This window comes from Malaya genurostris, chromosome 3, assembly GCF_030247185.1.
Source record: "Malaya genurostris strain Urasoe2022 chromosome 3, Malgen_1.1, whole genome shotgun sequence".
Classification (NCBI taxonomy): Eukaryota; Metazoa; Arthropoda; class Insecta; order Diptera; family Culicidae; genus Malaya; species Malaya genurostris.
This window is the reverse complement of record NC_080572.1, coordinates 94,221,205-94,245,230: the sequence shown is the minus strand read 5'-3', so window position 1 is coordinate 94,245,230 and position 24,026 is coordinate 94,221,205. Positions and strand designations below refer to the sequence as shown.

The window sequence follows — 24,026 nt, the reverse complement described above, 5'->3', positions numbered from 1 at the left end:
ATTTTCAGTGGTTGAGTGCTGTGGGCTTACGACACGTTTTGTCCGCTTGGATAAAACAGACACATTTAAGCAAGTTGTTTGAGGTGGTAATTTGAGCCATTCAATTTATAACCAAACTGCTCTTATAATTGATATGATCGCATATGGCGAAATTGTTTTCTCTTTATTACAGACCGAAATCTTTGACATGTTGACAACACTTCACCTAACTGATTCCGAATCATTTTTTGAAAGAACTGAATAATACTCAAATAAGATCTTTTTTTTATATAGCCAAAAAGTATGTATTTTACAGGTGCAATTCATGAGAACATAATTTGTCAAATGATAGAAAATTCTATTTGTGACTTTATGTCGCATTTGAATGAAAACTGTAATTTGCATTTGGCTTGCAAACGAAACTGTATTAATTTATATGTATCAGTTATTTATGAAGCAGACTTGAACTTCTTTGACTCTGTCAATTAACGTATAAACTTTGGGATTTAATGATTCTCGGTTCAAAACACGTTTTTTTGTGTTTTTTACTTCATTTCATTTCAAGATATGTAATTTTAAAATTATACCATTTTACATGCCATGCAAGTAAAATTGTGTGAAATCCATTTGTGTACGTTTTATAAAATATAAAATCACACGATTTTTGAAACTTTTGTTTCGCCTTATTCGGTATGAATAAGTCTTATTTTGGTACCGGTGCACTGTTACAATCCTGGAAGGCAATAAATTAAAACTTGCACAATTCACACAACCAATCAACTAATAAGTACGATTATCGATACTCGTGTCAGTTATATTCGTATTCACTTCATCCATTTATGTCTCTGACAGATATAAGAGTTCGGTTGGGAAGTGCTAGTTCATGAGACCCACTTACCAGATCAAGCCCCTTCAGATTACCACCTACTCACGTTGATGGAACACGCACTCGCCTAGCAGTACGAGTTTTTCGCTAAGTAAGTTTTAAAATAAATCGATTTACCCTTCGTTTTTTTTACTTAGAATTTACAATCAAAACTTGAAGGACTAAGGTACTTGCTTCAATTGCGATTATTTCAGATTTTATTTAACACTATTTCTACCGGGAGATGTCAAAAGACAATTTTCAACTGTACATATTTCCCAAAGCCTAATAATTTCTCCACAATTAGTTTTTTGACTTTACGTTTGATAGTTGTTCAAATATGTCCTGGTTTGGTTTAGCGATGTCCTGGTTTGGAAAAGATTCCTACCATAAGGTGTCTTTTGACACCCTAAGGATTTTATAACAGAGTACATAAAAGTACCTGTGCTTAGTTCAATACTTAAGTCTATGACAGTTGGAAAAACTATAAACATCTTATTAAAACCATTAAATTTTAGAAATAGCTTAAATTTTAGTTGGTATGATCGACCGAATAGTGAGAAATTACCACGTAAAATGTAAATACTGTAGATGACATGTATTTTACATCATCCTCGATTCAGTCAGCGTAAACACGGACCCGAATGACCAGTCGGTTAAAAGGTCCTTAATATAAAAAAATATTAGTCTCAAGTACAACCACATGCTTCCCACCAGTATAAAAAAAAACAATCAAACTATTGGTCAGATAACTGAGCAACAGGGGAAATGTTCCCTTTTTCAATGCTGAACATTTCTAAAGGATTCATCTTGTGAAGTTCGAAACTTTGATTTTTTTGACATGGTCATGTCTCAAAATCGCGAGGTCGTTGACAATGACTAAATTGAATGTGTGCCGGTAAAATTTACAAAAAAAAAACTTATGATACGGTCCCATATTTGCAGCTGCGGACAAAAAAATGGGTTTAGTGACAAACAAGACTTTATTTGGATGTAGAAGTGAGAATGCTTGAATAAGCGTATTCTTCCGTACACTAAAGTTCAAAAAGGGCCTGTGGTTTTGGTCTGATTTGGAAAGATGTTCCATCCAACTGTTCTAAATTCAGTCCATTTGCAACGGGCAATCAAAAACAGAAGTTGATGAGCTGCTGTTCTGGAAATCAGTTTTATTTCCTCTTTTGTACATTTTGAAAACTAGGTAATATCAATAAAAGGCCTTGAAATTTTCTCTACTGCAAAATATACTTGATCTAAAATGTTATTAATGCTATAGACAAGGCAAATGTGTCGCCAAGTAGGGTAAGGGCTCCCTATTTCATCTCAGCTCCAATTTCCATCTCATTCCTTCACCTCATAACTTTGAACATTAATCATATCTTTAAACGTACATGAACAAAACTGTGGAACGTTTTAAAACATTTATTCTACATTTTGCCACACTTTCCAAATGAAAAGATAGTTCAAAAACCATCAACGATCGCTTTTTTCATTTAAAATAAACTCACTTTTTGATTTAGGAACAACTTTCGTCTGAAGTTTTACAATTCATCATGTTTCTGTATATTTACTAATCGATTCGTCTCAAAACATGATCACTATTTCACATAATTACACAACTATTCAATGTTGGTTGACTTTATAGTTAGTAATGTTCACTTTCCACTTGTTTATTCAACGATTAAAGACTTCTGAAATTACTTAATAAGCAATAAAAGCAATGAAAAATATGAGATGCAAATTTGCACTTAATTCACTTGATTGCGCTTTGTTTTCATCTCATTTCGTATCGCAAGGGTGCCAAGTTTTCTCATAATGTTAAATAAAAAAATTAATTTTTTCTTCTTTAAATTATCATCAAGTATTTTTTGGTATCAGTGGCATTAGTTTAATTATATCATTGAGATAAAACTGTTTCTGATTCTAATATTACCAAATAGAGCGTGTTAAATACTAATCAAATAACCATTGTGGCAAATCTAGTTGCACTGGTTTCTTTCCGCTATACGTCACCATAATACTGTTGAATGTGTGTGTTTCATTGGTTGTGCACAGAGATGCCAGATATTTTCATAGAAAATATGTACCTGCTCTATCTGTTTTCACTAATAAAATGAATCAAATTCAAATTCAAATCAAATTCAAATTGGTTCTAAATTTTAATACCAATGTTTATCAGTGTTCATCATCAAACATTTGCACAAAAGATGGCCTTTTAACATGTGATTTGTCCGTTGATTAATAAACTTTTAAAGAAGTACTGCAATCAAATACTAATAGATACTCAGAGCGAAAAGTCTAACGAATTACTTTTTATGAACCTTTACAAATCTGTATTAAATTTAGAAAATCTGTAATCTGATTCAACGAACGCGAACGCAAAAATCTATACAATACAGATAAATCTGTATGAATGGCATCTCTGATTCTGCATTTTGTTTTAAGAAGGGCTAATGCCTAAATAGTAACAATCCTTTTGTTGTTTTTTTTAAGTTCTCCAAATGCAGAGTAAAATTTTAAATTTGAAACGAAAGGTAATAAAAACGATCCAAGAAATTTTAAACATCGAAATGATTCCTAACTGTTTTAAAAAATATCGTGTGTTGTGTCGTAGTTGGCATAAGGCCCTTTTAACTAAAATTCTGACATTTTGAACCTGAGAGTGTAATAGTGCAATATTTTGGTTTTGATTGCTGTCGCCATTGCTAATTTATGGGATGAATAAAGGATCAACGATAGGATGAATATAAAACCTTTGAGATAAAATTAGGAGCACAGTAGTGAACATATCAGAAGTGTTTTTAGCTGATTTTTTATTTATTATTTTAATTTCCAAGGAGTGCTCTGAGTGAAAACATCAGTTCTCTCTCTCTTGCTTGGTTTGAATGTAACTGGAGAACAAGGAAAACCTTTCACCCGCTCAGGGAATTATTCTTCAATCCGTCTCTCTGTCCGTGCAGAATTGATAGTTTGTTATGCCATTGCACGTCAACGAAGTTCAATCCAAATCGGAGCAAATCTATCCTGATGTTTTCACCATTTTTGCTACTAATTTCTGGATTTCTCCAATGGGAGCTTGTAATAATAGTTATTATGTTAATGATAGTAATATTAATAATAATAATAATAATAATAATAATAATAATAATAATAATAATAATAATAATAATAATAATAATAATAATAATAATAATAATAATAATAATAATAATAATAATAATAATAATAATAATAATAATAATAGTGATAAAAAATATGACAATAATTAAATTAAAAGTAGTGATAACAACAACAACACAGACTACAAGGCTTATGCGCTCACCTTCCGAGTTCCACGTGAGTTCGTTGATGGCCCTCTCTAACAGTTCATCGATCATTTTAATTTCATCCTTGATCAGTTCCAGCTCCACTTCCGTGCAGTTGCGTCTAATTTTGTTGTACCATTCGACCGTTTTCTCGAGATTCAGATTGTAGGATCGGTAAACGTCACTCTTGTCGGACAGCTCCAATCCTCGCTGCGGTATGTTGTCTTTCTCCATCAACCGAAGATAGTGTACTTCGCGCAAAATAGAGAACAAATGTGCGCTGAAGTTTAGTGAAAGCTCCGAACAATCCCGTTTCCTCACGATCAACGGTTTGTCTAGGTTTTCTTCGATGATTTCTTCTACCGTGGCCGCCCAGGCTTCAAAAATGGATTTTTCAAACTCTTTTAGTTTTCTGATCAGTTCTTCGAAGCGAAAAATAAGCTCCTGTCCCTCATCGGATTGGACGACGCTGAAAATAAATTGATACTACGAAGTACAACATGCGATAACTAACAACTTACGGATGCTGCAAAGTTTGAAACTGCTTGATCGGAGTAGTGATGCGGTTTGTCAATTGCAGAACCCAGCGCAGACTTGCTGTAACGGGAGGTGCACTGCGATCGACAAAAATATGACCGCTTTTGCGAAAATGTTCCATTTGCATATCGAAAATGTCTTCACATGTACTTAATTCGTCGTCAATCATGAATAGAATCTGTCGATACTTCCCCGTGAACTCTTCTCTGATTTTCGGGCGATCCAAAACAGTTCCAACTATGCTGATCAACTGCAATATTAATGCAAATATAACAGTTTAATTTGATCATGAAATTCAAAATGTACCTTGAAAACACTTTCCAAATTGTGACAATCATCGAATGCCTGGCATAGAATGGCAGCTAGCTTCAAATCTAGTTCCAGTATACGATCTTGGAACTTGACGAAATCCTCTTTGAACGTCGGATCATCAGGATCCAGCACATCATATGTTTTGGAAGCAAATACCGAGAAGCATTGGTTAAACTCCACCGATACTCCGGTTATGCGGGCACTCAGTGCCCGTCCTTTGAGTCCTCCGATTTCAACCTTCTCGAGTTTTAAAAACTCTATGACCGTATTGAAGAACCACTGTATGGTAAAGAGACGCTCGAGAAATGCATTAAATCGTTCGAATACAGCATTCGGGTGAAATGTCCAGTTGACTACCGGACGTTCTCGGAAGAACGGAGCAATGTTGTCCTTGTATTCATCGTATACGGTCCGGAAGTATTTGAGAATTTGGATCGAAAGTGATATGCGTTGCATTGCTTCATCGATGTCGGTGTGAAAGATGGACGATGGGTCGAGAAATCGTTTTGCCTATAGATAAGTTTAGAAAGAATTAGATGACGTAATTTATTTGAGCGTCGCAATTCAACTTGTTTAACAAATTCAAGAATTTTACAAGGTGAAATATTGAAGGGAATATAGTTGATTAATATTACCACCATTGTTGACATTGTTAAGTAAGTTCGGTGCATCTCACTGAAAACTGTTTTTTCGAGTCTCTACTTGAGGTTCCACTTGACAATGGCTCTATATTTTTCATTGGACATTAATCGGGTACCACCTGGATTCGTAGCACATCATTTATGACTTTTTTCATTAATGGTGGAATGACAACTTCGGTCAAAACAGAACAATTGTGCCGCTTGAGGAGAGCCAACAGACGTTCTTTCAGGTATTCCTGCATGTAAAGGCTATAGCCAGTAGAGATGGTCTGGTTTCGGGTAGTTGAACCCGCAATCCGAGCCGAACCCGTAGTTTTTCATTTTCAACGGGTACGGGATAAAAAATTTGGTCGGGTTTCGGAAGATTTTTCGGGTTCCTGTCAGATAGTATTTTAATTTTTTCATCGGGTACTGGTCGGGTTCGGGATTGAAAGAAAAATTAATCTCAGGCTCGGTTCGGGTACAGATAATAGTTTTTTAGTTTTCGATTGAGTACCGACCAACTCTGATAGCCAGGTGAGCGTGTGAAATCTGCCCCCTAAGAGGATTCATATTTTTATACCATCTTGAAAGAGATTGGACTGGAGACATTGTTTCAGGCCTATTGACTGAGATAGTGAGATTCGATTGATGTCCATTTTATTTATTTTTTAAATAAACTACGCCACCGAAAAATTTGAAAATAATCTGGGATGATTTTGGTATTATCGGGTTGGTTTACACTCGCGTTAAAGTTATTCGGTTTAATTTTCTTAAACGTAGATGACCTCAATGTTTGATTAACAATCAACTATGCATCTCCATTGAAGTTATATTGATAGGAAACGCATGGTGCAAAAACTACTAGAACCAAGCACCATGCTTCTATAGACTTTCCGTGCACGGATATGAGATTTCCTGGTTGGTGGTCCCCTTCTAACCTATTCTCCAACTTCATTCAAATTTAACATTTAAATATAAAATATAATTTATTATTATTTTTACGTTTCGTCTTTGACTCATCAGTGCAGCACAAAATTTGGCTAACTCCTAAATGACCAAACCTGCATCGGCCATAAATAGTCGAAAACACGTTTTCGTTCGGCACGTCAGAAAAGACATTGCACTCCATTGCAAAACAAAAAGTGTTCTGTAAATAGCAGAAACTTTACGTCTGCTTAGCGGTTCAAATTGAGCTGCCGAGTTTAGCACTAAGCAGTTCAATTTGAACTGCTCTGCACTGATGAGTCAAAGACGAAACGTAAAAATAATAAAAACGGTTATGTGCCCTAGCACAAAATTTTGTTAACCCCTAAATGATAATTTATTATAATATAATATAAAGAGATATAGTACAATACAATACAAAACCGTATAACATTATATAATATAATACAATACAATATACTATATTATAAAACAATAATATATGAACCAATAAGCTATGCTACTATATATATATGTATATATATATATATATATATATATATATATATATATATATATATATATATATATATATATATATATATATATATATATATATATATATATATATATATATATATATATATATATATATATATATGTATATATATATATATATATATATATATACACATAATCGTAAATGTCGCAGTGTCAGTGTCTCTTCTTTCGTCGCAGCACTACTGGAAATAGAATATGTCTCTTCTAATAACAATAACAATAATAATAGAAATATTAATAATAGTAATAATAATAAAACTAATTATATTAAAAATTATATATAACTTAATAAAAAATAATATATTTATGTTACACAAATAAATATAATCAAGTTTTATATAATATAATACAATGCAGCGTAAAACAAATAATGTAATAAAAAAGCAGAATGATATGTTGGAAATGATAAATATTGCCAAGTAGGATGGGCTTGAACTTATAAGCCATCGCGCACCCTCTCATTCTACTACTAACGCATAAGGCGAAAGCACCCAGTCGACGCCTTTCTATTGACCAAATGTCATCATAGACACACGGGGACACATGAGATAGGAACTTGTAATGACTTAGTTATCTCACTTTTGAGGACCATTTACGACCAGTGCGATAAAACTTCATTTCAATCGAATATTTTTTGGATGAAAATGAAATTTATGGCCGTTGACTGGCAGCTTATCTCTTTTCACTCATTTTACTTTTGTTGCTCGGTTTGTAGTGCCCAGTAGTCTGCCTTTTTCATTGTCTTCGCTGTCTTCACTCTGGGTAGTGAGCAAGTGAGAATGTATAGGCATAAACATCAACTCGATAACACACAACTTTCCCCGACCATAATGATGAATAGAGGGTGACGGTTCTGATTTGAGTTTTCAATTATCATCAGCAAGTTAAAATCGATAATTTCGACAGTTTGAAATGTATTGAGATGTCTTTAAAAATAATAAAAATTAAAACTGAAAGAGAGAACAATTAATTTATGTTTATTTTGTAATTGATATTTCAGGTTTACCTTTCATCAATTATCTTTAACCAGTTCGAATGTTCACATGAACCTTACTTGAAGGCCGCTCTCTCATTCAATTTTAAAAGATATTTTATTACGTCAAGAAATAAATTGACGGTGGTTAAAATGAGCTTCGGTAGAGAGAAAAATGAATGAAGGACGGGATGATGCCTAAACACTTCGAGCAATTGAGGAATTTTGGGCATTAACGAAGGCACATCTTAGGAAGCATGTCTCGGCAGCCGAAACCATTCAACAGTTCGAAAAAGATTGGAAAAAAGTGTCAATACTTTTTTTTTTTTCATAAATACGTTTATTTCTTAAGGCAGTTTACATAAGTTTTTCTTCGCCGTAGCATCACTTTTACATAATATTCTTATCCTAATTTAATTCTAACATAGTCACAACGTTTTGCATTTATTAAAACATATTCTCTTATTACTTAAATATCATCTTAGGTACTCGTCATTAATTATGATATCTACTCGGAAATATTATTTGAACCAAACGATTAACTTCTATAAATTATAAAATAAGCTGTTATTTTCAGACATTTTGTTAATAATTTCATAAACTGTTTCGAGTTTGTTTGTATCATTACATTATTTTTATTCTAATTTAGCTATTGGTTGAACTCATGGACGCAGCTGGGATCAGAACTAAGTTTTGAAAGGGGCCTTTATTAAATTGAAACTCCAGTTTTCTTTATGAAATGATAAATAAGTTTCATGTATGAAAGGTCACGACAAGCAAGAATGTCTCGAACTGGGATATTGGATAGTCTACCTTGGGTACGCAAAGAATTTATTAGTTGAGATCTGACATCACGATACTCCACGCATGTCCAAACGACATGATCAATATCTCGATAACCTTCGCCACAAGCACAATGATTAGTCTCGGAGAGCCCAATTCGAAGGAGATGTGCATCTAACGTGTAGTGATTGGACATGAGTCTGGACATCACACGAATGAAATCTCTACTCACATCCAGTCCCCTGAACCATGCCTTTGTCGATATTTTCGGAATAATTGAGTGCATCCACCGACCCAGATCATCTTTATCCCAAGAAGCTTGCCAGCTGGCAAGTGTTCTTTGGCGAGACGAGCTATAGAATTCGTTGAAAGCAATTGGTCTCTCATAAATTTCACCCTCAATAGCACCACGTTTGGCTAAAATATCGGCTCTTTCATTGCCAGGAATGGAGCAATGAGCCGGGACCCAGACTATAGTGATTAGATAATTATTGTTCAATATGTCGTTCAGGCACTGTTTTATTTTGCCCAGGAAAAACGGTTCAGTCTTGCCAGTCATGTTTGAGCGAATGGCTTCAATTGCACTCAGACTATCTGTGAAGAGGAAATAATGGTTTGGAATTAATGTGACGATTACACTCAAACTATAATGAACTGCTGCTAGCTCTGCTATATAAACAGATGCAGGTTCTTGAAGCCTAAATGAGGCCGAAACATTATTGTTGAACATACCAAACCCTGTCGCTTCTTCAATTCGCGATCCGTCCGTGTAAAACATTTTCTCAGAGTCAATATGCCTGAACTTACTTGAAAATATTTTTGGGATTTCCGTCGAACGTAGATGATCCGGGATTCCACGCACTTCGCGCTGCATGGATGTATCGAAAAATAAAGTTGAGTCAGGGACATTTAGGAGGCTGACACGGATAGGAATATATCTTGAAGGGTTGATTTCCTGTGACATATGGTTAAAATATACTGTCATGAATTTTGTTTGAGATCGAAGCTCGACTAGTCGTTCGAAATTATTAATTACCATGGGATTCAGCACCTCACATCTTATTAGCAGGCGTGATGAAAGCTCCCAAAATCGATCTTTTAATGGAAGAACTCCCGCCAGAACTTCAAGACTCATTGTATGTGTCGAATGCATGCACCCTAAAGCAATTCGCAAACAACGATACTGAATTCGCTCCAGTTTGATAATATGAGAGTTTGCAGCGGAACGAAAGCAAACGCATCCATATTCCATCACTGAAAGTATCGTTGTCTGATACAATTTTATTAGATCTTCCGGATGAGCACCCCACCAAGATCCTGTTATTGTTCGAAGAAAATTTACTCTTTGTTGGCATTTTGTTATCAGAAACCTAATGTGTCCTCTCCACGTGCATTTGGAATCGAACCACACCCCGAGGTATTTAAAAGTTATAACCTGTTGGATCATTCTTCCCATCATATGGAGCTGAAGCTGCGCGGGATCATGCTTTCTTGAAAAGACGACTAACTCTGTTTTCTCCGCAGAGAATTCGATACCAAGATGAACAGCCCAATCGGACAAGTTATCTAAGGTATCTTGCAATGGTTTATGCAGATCAATAGCTTTGGGTCCAGTAACTGAAACCACGCCATCATCTGCCAATTGTCTTAGTGTACATGGGGTTACTAGACAGCTGTCAATGTCATTTACGTAAAAATTATAGAGGAGCGGACTGAGGCATGAGCCTTGCGGGAGACCCATGTAACTATTTCTGAGTGTTGCCAAATCGCCATGTGAAAAATGCATGTGTTTCTCTGACAAAAGGTTGTGCAAATAATTATTTATAACCGCTGGGAGTCCATTTTGGTGAAGCTTGTCTGAAAGAACATCAATGGAAACTGAATCAAATGCTCCTTTAATGTCTAAAAATACAGATGCCATTTGTTGCTTTTGAGCGAAGGCAATTTGGATGTCAGACGAAAGTAATGCAAGGCAATCATTCGTCCCTTTATTTCTACGGAAGCCAAACTGAGTATCTGACAACAAACCGTTCGTCTCGACCCAAGTGTCGAGACGTCGTAGAATAATTTTTTCGAACAATTTTCTGATGCAGGACAACATCGCAATGGGTCTATATGAGTTGTGATTGGAAGCTGGTTTCCCCGGTTTTTGAATGGCGATAACTTTCACTTGTCTCCATAAAGTGTCAATACTTGTCTGTACGGAATTTGATGAGGAACGTTCGCAAGAAGGTGCGCCAGCTAGTCTACAATGGCTAAGTAGCAAATGTTGAGAATAATATTCTGTTGTTGTAGTCTAATATTATCAGTATATCGAATAAAATTTGAATATCTAACACTTGTGAATTATTTACAGCGAAATCAAAGTGCGTCCATACTTTCTGGGACAGTATTTACATAGTACTTTAAACCTAATACATTTCGAATATCATATTAGTATGATGGTATTCATTAGTTAGTCTAAACACTGTTTTTATCAAGCGATTTGCTATTAAAAATTACATTAAATAAAATACATTTATTTTGTACATGATCTTATAACTATTTAGGTTTGTTTGTATCAGTTCATCACTTTTATTCAATATCATATAGTTGGCTATTGGTTGAACTCATGGAAGAGAAAACAGTCTAACATGAAATAAAATTTAAATACTCCAATGGACCTAATGAAATGATAAAAATGTTTCATGTAAGGAAGTTCACGACAAGCAAGAATGTCGCGAACTGGGATATTAGATAGTCCACCTTGAGTACGCAAGGAATTTATTAGTTGAGATCTGACATCACGATACTCCACGCATGTCCAAATGACATGATCAATATCGCGATAACCTTCGCCACAAGCACAATGATTAGTTTCGGATAGTCCAATTCGAAGGAGATGTGCATCTAACGTGTAGTAATTGGACATGAGTCTGGACATCACACGAATGAAGTCTCTACTCACATCCAGTCCCCTTAACCATGCCTTTGTCGATATTTTAGGAATAATTGAATGCATCCACCGACCCAGATCATCTTTATCCCAAGAAGCTTGCCAGCTGGCAAGTGTTCTTTGACGAGACGCGCTATAGAATTCGTTGAAAGCAATCGGTCTCTCATTAATTTCACCCTTAATAGCACCACACATTCGATTTGAATTGAATTGAAATTGAAGTTTTACAGCATTGTTAAAGACCACGAGATCCAGTTGTTACCGAAAGACTCATAAGGGAATGAGATTAATTTAAAATTTACAATTCGATTGCGAAAAATACCTCAACAACAAATAGTGCTTTGGTAGTCAAGGAAGATTATACATCGCAAGTAACAGCAAGTCACAACTATTCACAATCATAATCTCTCCTCTTCGTTCGTTGGGTTGGGAGCAGACAGTTATTACAGAGGTACAAAGATTTATTTTATTTTTTTGCATCTGAGTGTTTTAACTTTTCTATAAACTGATATCTACCATATCTATGTTGCATGATAGGTCAATAATTTATTTTATGGTGTGAGCAATTGAGTTTATTTGAATCTTTACACAAAAGAGAAAAAAAGCCGTGCTGTTGTTTGCTGTAATGAAACTGATGAGTTTTTAAAAATTAGCGATCTTCAATTTCGGAACCGTAAAAACAGTAATAATAATGGATAGATGACTAATCCCTGAATCGCAAACAAAAAACTAACTTTGTAATTCACCGCAATAGATCCGTACCTGTTGTATAATCAAGTTGCAAATTTGCCTCAGCAGTACTGTAGGGTGATATAGGAATAGGCGTCAAGATGCAACAGAGCAATCAGAACAACAAAACAGAACTAGACTTACCAATCAATTTGGCCGAGTGACAGTAATACAGAGAGTTAGACCAAATTAGACATACCACGTGCATCAGAGGCTTTAGCAATACTCTACACTCTACAATACATATATATATATATATATATATATATATATATATATATATATATATATATATATATATATATATATATATATATATATATATATATATATATATATATATATATATATATATATATATATATATATATATATATATATATATATATATATATATATATATATATATATATATATATATATATATATATATATATATATATATACATAATCGTAAATGTCGCAGTGTCAGTGTCTCTTCTTTCGTCGCAGCACTACTGGAAATAGAATATGTCTCTTCTAATAACAATAACAATAATAATAGAAATATTAATAATAGTAATAATAATAAAACGAATTATATTAAAAATTATATATAACTTAATAAAAAATAATATATTTATGTTACACAAATAAATATAATGAAGTTTTATATAATATAATACAATGCAGCGTAAAACAAATAATGTAATAAAAAAGCAGAATGATATGTTGGAAATGATAAATATTGCCAAGTAGGATGGGCTTGAACTTATAAGCCATCGCGCACCCTCTCATTCTACTACTAACGCATAAGGCGAAAGCACCCAGTCGACGCCTTTCTATTGACCAAATGTCATCATAGACACACGGGGACACATGAGATAGGAACTTGTAATGACTTAGTTATCTCACTTTTGAGGACCATTTACGACCAGTGCGATAAAACTTCATTTCAATCGAATATTTTTTGGATGAAAATGAAATTTATGGCCGTTGACTGGCAGCTTATCTCTTTTCACTCATTTTACTTTTGTTGCTCGGTTTGTAGTGCCCAGTAGTCTGCCTTTTTCATTGTCTTCGCTGTCTTCACTCTGGGTAGTGAGCAAGTGAGAATGTATAGGCATAAACATCAACTCGATAACACAAAACTTTCCCCGACCATAATGATGAATAGAGGGTGACGGTTCTGATTTGAGTTTTCAATTATCATCAGCAAGTTAAAATCGATAATTTCGACAGTTTGAAATGTATTGAGATGTCTTTAAAAATAATAAAAATTAAAACTGAAAGAGAGAACAATTAATTTATGTTTATTTTGTAATTGATATTTCAGGTTTACCTTTCATCAATTATCTTTAACCAGTTCGAATGTTCACATGAACCTTACTTGAAGGCCGCTCTCTCATTCAATTTTAAAAGATATTTTATTACGTCAAGAAATAAATTGACGGTGGTTAAACTGAGCTTCGGTAGAGAGAAAAATGAATGAAGGACGGGATGATGCCTAAACACTTCGAGCAATTGAGGAATTTTGGGCATTAACGAAGGCACATCTTAGGAAGCATGTCTCGGCAGCCGAAACCATTCAACAGTTCGAAAAAGATTGGAAAAAAGTGTCAATACTTGTCTGTACGGAATTTGATGAGGAACGTTCGCAAGAAGGTGCGCCAGCTAGTCTACAATGGCTAAGTAGCAAATGTTGAGAATAATATTCTGTTGTTGTAGTCTAATATTATCAGTATATCGAATAAAATTTGAATATCTAACACTTGTGAATTATTTACAGCGAAATCAAAGTGCGTCCATACTTTCTGGGACAGTATTTACATAGTACTTTAAACCTAATACATTTCGAATATCATATTAGTATGATGGTATTCATTAGTTAGTCTAAATACTGTTTTTATCAAGCGATTTGCTATTAAAAATTACATTAAATAAAATACATTTATTTTGTACATGATCTTATAACTATTTAGGTTTGTTTGTATCAGTTCATCACTTTTATTCAATATCATATAGTTGGCTATTGGTTGAACTCATGGAAGAGAAAACAGTCTAACATGAAATAAAATTTAAATGGGAACTCCAATGGACCTAATGAAATGATAAAAATGTTTCATGTAAGGAAGTTCACGACAAGCAAGAATGTCGCGAACTGGGATATTAGATAGTCCACCTTGAGTACGCAAGGAATTTATTAGTTGAGATCTGACATCACGATACTCCACGCATGTCCAAATGACATGATCAATATCGCGATAACCTTCGCCACAAGCACAATGATTAGTTTCGGATAGTCCAATTCGAAGGAGATGTGCATCTAACGTGTAGTAATTGGACATGAGTCTGGACATCACACGAATGAAGTCTCTACTCACATCCAGTCCCCTTAACCATGCCTTTGTCGATATTTTAGGAATAATTGAATGCATCCACCGACCCAGATCATCTTTATCCCAAGAAGCTTGCCAGCTGGCAAGTGTTCTTTGACGAGACGCGCTATAGAATTCGTTGAAAGCAATCGGTCTCTCATTAATTTCACCCTTAATAGCACCACACATTCGATTTGAATTGAATTGAAATTGAAGTTTTACAGCATTGTTAAAGACCACGAGATCCAGTTGTTACCGAAAGACTCATAAGGGAATGAGATTAATTTAAAATTTACAATTCGATTGCGAAAAATACCTCAACAACAAATAGTGCTTTGGTAGTCAAGGAAGATTATACATCGCAAGTAACAGCAAGTCACAACTATTCACAATCATAATCTCTCCTCTTCGTTCGTTGGGTTGGGAGCAGACAGTTATTACAGAGGTACAAAGATTTATTTTATTTTTTTGCATCTGAGTGTTTTAACTTTTCTATAAACTGATATCTACCATATCTATGTTGCATGATAGGTCAATAATTTATTTTATGGTGTGAGCAATTGAGTTTATTTGAATCTTTACAAAAAAGAGAAAAAAAGCCGTGCTGTTGTTTGCTGTAATGAAACTGATGAGTTTTTAAAAATTAGCGATCTTCAATTTCGGAACCGTAAAAACAGTAATAATAATGGATAGATGACTAATCCCTGAATCGCAAACAAAAAACTAACTTTGTAATTCACCGCAATAGATCCGTACCTGTTGTATAATCAAGTTGCAAATTTGCCTCAGCAGTACTGTAGGGTGATATAGGAATAGGCGTCAAGATGCAACAGAGCAATCAGAACAACAAAACAGAACTAGACTTACCAATCAATTTGGCCGAGTGACAGTAATACAGAGAGTTAGACCAAATTAGACATACCACGTGCATCAGAGGCTTTAGCAATACTCTACACTCGGAAAATTCGGTGTCCTCCAGTTGCTGGAAGTGTCGCGTGAGAGGGTTCAGATAAAGTGTAATATCACGTGCTTCGGCCAGTGCTGAAAAAAAATTTATGGAATTTTGTATTCTCTAAAGAAACTTATTTTGCCGAACAACCATTACTTACCGGTGACAACATTTTTAAACAGTGTTTTAAAACAAGGATAATATGCGCTATCGGTGAATTCCAAAATCAATGCCATACTTCGAATTCGTTCGTGGCGTAGCTGTTCGTAGATGTAGGTGAGATTTTTTAGCCTGTTGTTCCAAAAATTGATTTCTGTGGACAGAGTAAAACGTAACCCAACTGATCATCTGTTGCTTACATTTGAAGTAACGTATATTTTTTTTACCAACAGACGGTACTGGGTTCTGTCCACCGTTGAAGGCGTTTCCACTGGACTCGAGCATTACGTCGTTCACCTGGGTGGCCCACTTGATGACGACACCTTCGATCGCACTCTTGAGGTAGAGATTGATTGAACATTCCGCATTGACAACTAGTTCTTTTGCGGTTTGCACACATTTATCAACTCCGACGGGCATTGGTAGAACAGTTTGTCCACTAACTTGACCCTGGACTTGATAGACGGTGCTTTTGAGGCTGTGAACCTGCTTTTGTACGTCTTGTGCAACCATTTCCGGCCACCCTTGGTGGTTGTCGGAGTTCGATAACAATGGAACGAAAATCTCATCTACGAGGCACGACAGCTGATCGATGGTGCGTGTTGCTAAATCTCCTACAACTAAACAATCCTTGCAGCCCTCGCGGGGAACTTCTACTGTGTTCTTTTTAACGAAGTAAACTCCTGGATGGGTAATAATAAAAAAATTAAAAATCATTTTCAATAAGGACTAACGAAATTATACTATCGGTTAAATTTACCTTTATTTTTTAACTGTGCCATCGGAAAACTGACAAGCGGAATCAACTGTGCAGATGGTGTGAGTATAATAATCAATACTAATGAAGTTTGATTATCAAAAAACTCCTTCAAAACTGTTTTGTGCTCTTCGCTGCAAATTAAAGAAAAAGAACAAAAATCATTTCAGTTTGGATTGCTTTAGACAGAATAATGTAATAAAGGCAGTCAGAAAGCTATGAATTACAGCTATAGTAAAAGACTTAGGAGTTTGCTTCTTACAGTGTGACTAAACGGTGCCATTTTTCCGGTTTCAGCTTAAGCGTTTTCTGCACAAACGAACCGAGAAATTCGAATCGAGGATCCGAGTTACTGCTTCCACTGGCTCCATCCATTCTCTTTCAGTATAGCGTGCAGTACGAATAAATAGAATAATTTATTGGGTGCTGTTATCCTGGTATGTGAAAGCTCTGGATCTGCTGGAATGATACAAGGAAATGATGGCGTTCATTGGTAAAATGAGGCGGATCAGATTTGCTGCTTCTCCAGATGCTCGACCTAGAAAAGGGTTAGGAAATAAGTTATTCTCTTTCCCATATTGTCGTGTCAAGCTTGAAAACAAAAAGTACAAATTAAGAAAACTCGGGTATCTTAGAAGGAATTTCTAAGTGCTTGGACTATGCATCCTGTGCTGATTGTAGGTTCCAAGTGCGTTCGCTTCTCTCGGATAATTATTATTCAATTGACTCAAGGGTGTAATGTAGGGGTAGATAGAACTAAACGCATCTCGGGGAATAACGCATCTTATGTTTTTCTCGAAAGCTACCCTCTGAAAAACCCCATTTTCACAAACTTAGGCTCAAATGAAAGTACTTATGGTCCCATAGGTTGCTATCGAATTGTTTACAAACCATTCGGTATATACATATTCGTTGCTAATCTTCACAATATATTTTTGCATCGTTTCCTGTCATACGGTTTTTGCAAAGTATATATAAACCGAAAGTCGCCATCTTATGAAATGATTTCAACCATCGTTTTTCTACATCTTTTCATCAATCCCGTTCCGAAAATACACATTTTGTTACGGGTTTTGGAAAATATCGAACCGGAAGTCGTCATTTTGAATTTTGAAACGACTTCAACCATCGTTTTCCGACATCTGCTCATCAATCCCTAATTCGAAAAAATCAATTTTGGTACGGATCTTTGAAGTACACCGAAAGTCGCCATCTTGGATTTTGAAATGACATCGTTTTTCTGCATCTATTAATTAATCCCATTCCGAAAATATTTATTTTGTTACGGGTTTTTGCAAAATATTGATGAACCGGAGGTCGCTATTTTGAATATTGAAACGGTTTCAACGATCCTTTTTCGACATCTACACAGATCAAAAAAGTGTTGTGATTTTACACCTTATAAAATGCACATAAATGGAGCGTCGTATTTCACACTAATTTATATTCAAGAACATGTGTGAAATTGTGTGATTTAAAAATTACAGGGCTTAAAATTGAATGAAATAAAAAACAAAAGGCCATTACCAACAGCGCGACTTAAACCGAGAAACAGAAGATCACAAAGCACGTTAGTTAATTGACTGAGTCACAGAAGCACTTATGTATCTGCATGATGAGTGATTGATACTTATAAATCCATACAGCGGCAATTGCAAATAACACTCGGATCCTGTAAAATTCTGTACGAATGGAATATTGCGTCATTTGACAAGTTAAGTAGTTATAAATTGTATCGTTTGTAGAATTATGTCACCTGTAAAATTCATAATTTTTTTCTGTGTACTCATCAATCCCATTTCGAAAATATCGATTTTGTTACGGATTTTGAAAGGTATCTATGAACCGAAAGTCGCCATCGTGGATTTTGAAATGACTTCAACCCTCGCTTTCGACATCTACTCATCAATCCCAGAGTTTAAAGATTTATCGATGAACTGGAAGTCGCCATTTTGAAATGTGAAACGATTACAACCATCGCTTTTTTATATACACTCATCAATCTCGCTCCTATAACACCCTTTTCTCACGGTTTTTGGGAAATATCCATGAACCAGAAGTCACCATCTTGGATATTGATGTGATTAAGCACATTGTTTCCCGGTATATAGGGTAAGATGAGGTAAAACGACACTCAAGGTAAAATGCACCTTTTTGCTTTCCTCAGAATTTACCAATTTTTTTCACTGAAATTTTAATGAAACCGAAAGTCCGTCATGGCAATAGATTACTATAAAATTTTGGTAGGGATGGTTCAATCGTGCCTGGAAAATAACAATTATTATGTCTCTGTTATATGTAATTTTTGATGTTCGTTCCATGGTAATTTTCTAGAGTGAGGAAGACGATTTTAATTAAGTCACCAGTGAACATCTTTGCCAATGCTTCGTTTTTCTAAAATTAGTTCTAATAAAGACGATGTATTTGAAACTATATGCAAAATCGTCAATGTTATCGTTTCATGTTTTCGGGGGCAGAATGACCCGAATTGTATGGAGTAAAATGCTGAAGAATTCACTTACAAAGATTATGCATAGGTTATTAATTTAATGAATAATACTGAACAACCTTACATATGGCAAATTTTTCGCCCACGAAAAGGCTAAAACTTTTTTTAAATAAGAAGAAGTAGCTTTATGAGGTTGCCATTTGCCCCAATTTTCTCATGAGTTTTGCTCCGTTGTTTTGATGGATGTTCACCCGTTGTTTAAGATCATCTTGCCTCTATGCTCAGAAAATTGTAAATTCGCGTAATATAAAATGTATATTTTCATGTTTTCCACGATCGTGTGTCATGCCCCGCATATATTTCAGTGAACAATTTTCAACGGTTTTGAAAATACGATAATTTATGTATTTTTCAATACATTCAGAGAGCATTTGTTCGTTATTATGAGAAACAATGGTGACGGTGGGTAGTCATGCATGTGGCTCTCACGTGATATTCTCTGGATATGGAAACATTTGCTAAGGGGGTGCGTTTTACCCCATTTACCACTTTTGATCATTTTCGTTCAAATAATATCCATTACATTATATTGATGATGATGATGGTGGTCCCACCTCATACCCCTACAAAGGTGTGAGCAGAACGAGTTATCTAAATGCTAATTAATATTTGTGCACATACCTTAACCAGTAAACAAAAGAAAACGATCTGATTAATCTAGCAGGTATAGGTTCTTCTTCAAAAGAACGGTTGACCACAAAATAACATTCAAATATTTCGGATTTATTATCCAGGGTTAATCAAGAAAATTTTCTACCCGGGAAGATCCTTGATCACATCGGGAATCGAACCCGATATCTTAACCAGTATCAGACAGTAATTCACCTGGCCTTTCCCGCCGGATCAGTTCATCGTTACACACATCAGTTACGATGGAGTAACGAGACTGCGTATGAGCAGAGCCAAGCCCAATTCTATCAACAACTGTCGATCCCAATTAGTTTCCCGAATCTATTCCTTAAATTATTAATCAAACCTTGCGATCAAGGTCAAGAGCAAACTTAACACACTGAATGCTAAGGTTCTTTGGCCAGTCCTGATCGCTTTCCAAATAGTCACTACCTGCTTCGCACGCGTTTGTAGACTGCTCATTATTTTTAACTTAATACGTCTCACAATAATATATAGAAACAAAAAGAAAATACAATCTTCGTAATCCGTAAAAAAAAAAATCTAAAAAAATTTAACTAACAAAATCTAAAACTATATATTTGCTTACGAAGCGGACTTTATGTGTGAAATACATAACTTTTTGAACTCTACCAATGTCGCTGCGCGTTTGATTTCTCTTGGCATCTAATTGAAAAAACTTGGTCCCCTGTACAATAATGAGTTTTGCGATCTGGCTAACAGAAAGCTTGGTGTTCTAGCATCAGATGCGTTTCTAGTATTATACCTATGCAAATCAGTTCCTCTTTCAATTCGATCACACAAATATCGAGGTTACATACCATTTAATATCTTGAAAATAAATACCATGGTTAAGTAATAAATTCTCTGTTTCACTGAAAGCCATCATCATTAATCATTATACATAATAATAAAGTTCGAAACGACTTGAATAACTGTTTCCTATGCTGGAAGGTTGTCATTTTCTGTGCCTTTTTGGTGAGCCTTATCCTGTTATAGATTGACTGCTTCAAAACACCCGTTCGAGATATTAGGTTTTACACGAAAATGACATAATTTCACAAAATTCGCTGAATGAACGTGTCATCTTGCGTACCAATATAATAGCAATAAAAAATGTAAAAAGAGGATAATCAAATTGCAGAATCCAATCAGCGTGGTCACCACGAGATAGCGTGATGGTGATTATTTTGGTATATCCCATGTATTTAGCATATTTTCGGACGACTTTTTCTATTTACTTGAGTTTAAACGAAAGCAGATGGTAAAACCTTACAACTATGAGTAAAAAAAGATTATTCACGTGTTGTCATCAAACATAAGATTAAACATGAGTAAAAAACGAATAAGATTAACTTTGATCATAATTTAACAGTTAATCACTAAACTCACGATTTCTTCATAAATATTCATCAAACATACCACGAAAAGTTACTGAGTCATTAATTAACATGTTTTGCCTTTCTCATAAGGAAAGGTTATGCAATCACTGTGAAAACCGACTTTTGAACCGAGGCCCGGAGGGCCGAGTTTCATATACCATTCGACTCAGTTCGTCGAGTACGCACAATGTCAGTGTGTGTATATGTATGTATGTTACATTTTTTGCACTCACTTTTATCGGAGATGGCTGAACCGATTTTCATGAACTTAAATTTAAATGAAAGGTCTTGTAACCCTACACAAAGTTCCTGAATTTCATTCGAATCCGACTTCCGGTTCCGGAATTACAGAGTGATATGCGGAAAAAAATGGTGAAGACGGTACGACCACTTTTTTGTAATTTATTGAAAGATGGAATATGTTCCTTCGAAACGTCGGCTTTTAACGAAAAATAAATATTTTGTAAAGCAACACTTGACCAAAAAGCCATCTTTCAATAAAAAAAGGAAAATAAGTGCACTTACTTTTTCTCAGAGACGGCTGAATCGATTCTTCCAAACTTAGATTCAAATGAAAGGTACAATTGGCCTAAACAAAGATCCTGGATTTCATTTTAATCCAACTTCCGGTTCCGGAGTTACAGTGTGATTAGTGAAAAAAATCTACAAACTTAGATTCAAATGAAATTTCAACAAACTTAGATTCAAATGAAAGGTATCATGAATCCATAGAATACTGCCAAATTTCATCCGATCTCAATTTCCGGTTTCGGAATTATATGGTGAAGTGTGTCAAAATTGGATAGACTTGAAGCGGCAAAAACAAAACACGTAAAAATATTTCTTAACTTTCCAGACTGTAGCCATTGTCAATAGACAACCAAACAACTCGATTCCGACTATGCTGGCTCTCGGTTTCTGATTTCGGAAGCACCGGAAATAAAAAGTAAAATAATTTCTAAACTTGCCTCAAAACAAACTATTCCAATCGGTAGTCATTGTCAGTAGATGGCCAAACAATAATTTAGCTTTCCTTGTTCTTGTGTTTTTGATGAATGACCGAAGATTGTAGCCATAGACTCAAAAATGGATCCCAATCACTTTTCTCGAACCAACCGGTTCCCAGATTCCGGTTTCGGAAGTACCTTTTTTCGTTTCCTCGGAGATGGCCTAACCGACCTGTGTACTGCTTCACTCTGTAGGTTATATTAGCTTTTTAAGAATCAAAGAAATTTTTAGTTATTTTGAAGAACACCGCACCTGTATATATGAGAATATCTGAGATATGAGAAAGGCATCATTTCGCCATTAGGTGAATTAAAATAGGTTTTTTTACCAAATTTTTACATGATTTTTTTTGTTAGTGTTCGATTCATGAGAAAAAGATAAAAAATTGCATTTTTTTCAAATCATCAAGCAGAATCTGAAAATTAACACCATTGCTTAGCTGTACGGAAAACCCTTCAATAAAAAATTACGATCCCGCAATTTTTTATTTTTGCAGTTGTTGTTTTAACTAATAATTAGTTGATTCAACCAATTTGCTATTTGATTTGCATATGTTGAAGTAGTTGAAAAATATGTTGTTTTTAATGCTGTCTAATGTCAAAAACAGCACAAAGCAAAACAAAAATCGCAATGGAAAATCAACCATTACTTTAGTTGAAATTCAAACGCGTTTCTTAAACATTTTCATGCAAACGAAATTCTCTTATTATACGTTTGTAAAACTCGTGAAGAGTAACTTTTGAATGATAGTAAATTCATATTTATCATAACACTAATTGTCAGAATATTAATGTGATGATAAATTATCTACATCTTTACTGCTCTGGTGTTACAAGAAGAAACGATTGATATATAGTAGTGCTTTGCACAGAACTGATAGCCGTTAGAGATATTGCAATTAACAAAACGTGTTTAACCAAAACTAGAACCCAGTGATTTGCATGCGTTTGAATTTTGGTCTTAAAATTAACTTGATTCTCCATCGTGAAATGCATGTTAATGAATGAGCATCATGTTATCTTCAAGTCATGTACAAAAATTGTATGAACAAAGTGATTAAATTGAAAATGTTTAATATTCATTCATCTAATCAGTGCATTCGGTTCGACTTTTTGCTCGTAAGTGATATAGTGGTCACAATTAGAAAGTTTCGTTGACACCAGCGTTACTAAAAGACAGTATATTAATCGAATATTCTGTTGATCGAAAAACAAAAATGACAGTTTAGAAAAAACAACAATCGATTAGTTGTACCAAATTTTAACCAATCAAATTCAGAAAAACAACTAATATTTTGGTTGTTTCACGAACAACAATCACTGGCTGGATTCTTCAATGGCATAAAATAATTTACTTGACCTGACTATGTCTACATTCAGTGTACTTCGTTCAACAAAAAAAGAGTTATTTTAGTCCACGTAGTATTTAAATGGTGCACGGAACGACCGAAATTAGTTCTGCGCCTAAGTCGTATTACTGTTTTTGAATTAGTTGATTTTAACAACAAAATTTCCAAAATAACCATAAAATTAATTGAAATTGAGAATTTACTTTACTGAAAAAACTCTTATTTTTAGAGAATGTGTTCAGTTGGCGAATATCCTGGACACAAACTAGCACTATTTCAATCCAACACGAAATTCTCATTGACAACTAATTTTGTTGTTAAAATCAGAAAATTTGTTTCTATTTATCTATCATCATCATTACTGAAGGCAGCATAAAGAAAACAAAAATGAAATGGGTTTTATT

The 24,026-nt window shown here is 34.7% G+C and overlaps 1 protein-coding gene across 2 annotated transcripts in view; it reads right to left on the bottom strand.

Moving 5' to 3' along the window:
• The window catches only part of LOC131434444 (dynein beta chain, ciliary), a 69,785-nt gene that overhangs the window by 27,252 nt on the left and 18,507 nt on the right, over positions 1-24,026 (bottom strand). The window contains exons 2-10 of one of the 2 annotated variants that reach the window (XM_058601162.1): positions 17,008-17,204; positions 16,749-16,879; positions 16,216-16,671; positions 15,990-16,142; positions 15,748-15,921; positions 15,637-15,674; positions 4,990-5,505; positions 4,668-4,933; positions 4,164-4,615 (exon numbers count right to left, since the gene is read on the bottom strand). In XM_058601162.1, the coding sequence (XP_058457145.1) occupies positions 4,164-4,615; positions 4,668-4,933; positions 4,990-5,505; positions 15,637-15,674; positions 15,748-15,921; positions 15,990-16,142; positions 16,216-16,671; positions 16,749-16,879; positions 17,008-17,120 (2,299 nt within the window). In that variant the 5' untranslated portion in view covers positions 17,121-17,204. Of the gene's footprint in view, positions 1-4,163; positions 4,616-4,667; positions 4,934-4,989; positions 5,506-12,556; positions 12,595-12,667; positions 12,753-15,636; positions 15,675-15,747; positions 15,922-15,989; positions 16,143-16,215; positions 16,672-16,748; positions 16,880-17,007; positions 17,205-24,026 lie in introns of those variants that run through there. The other variant, XM_058601161.1, reaches the window with a different exon arrangement.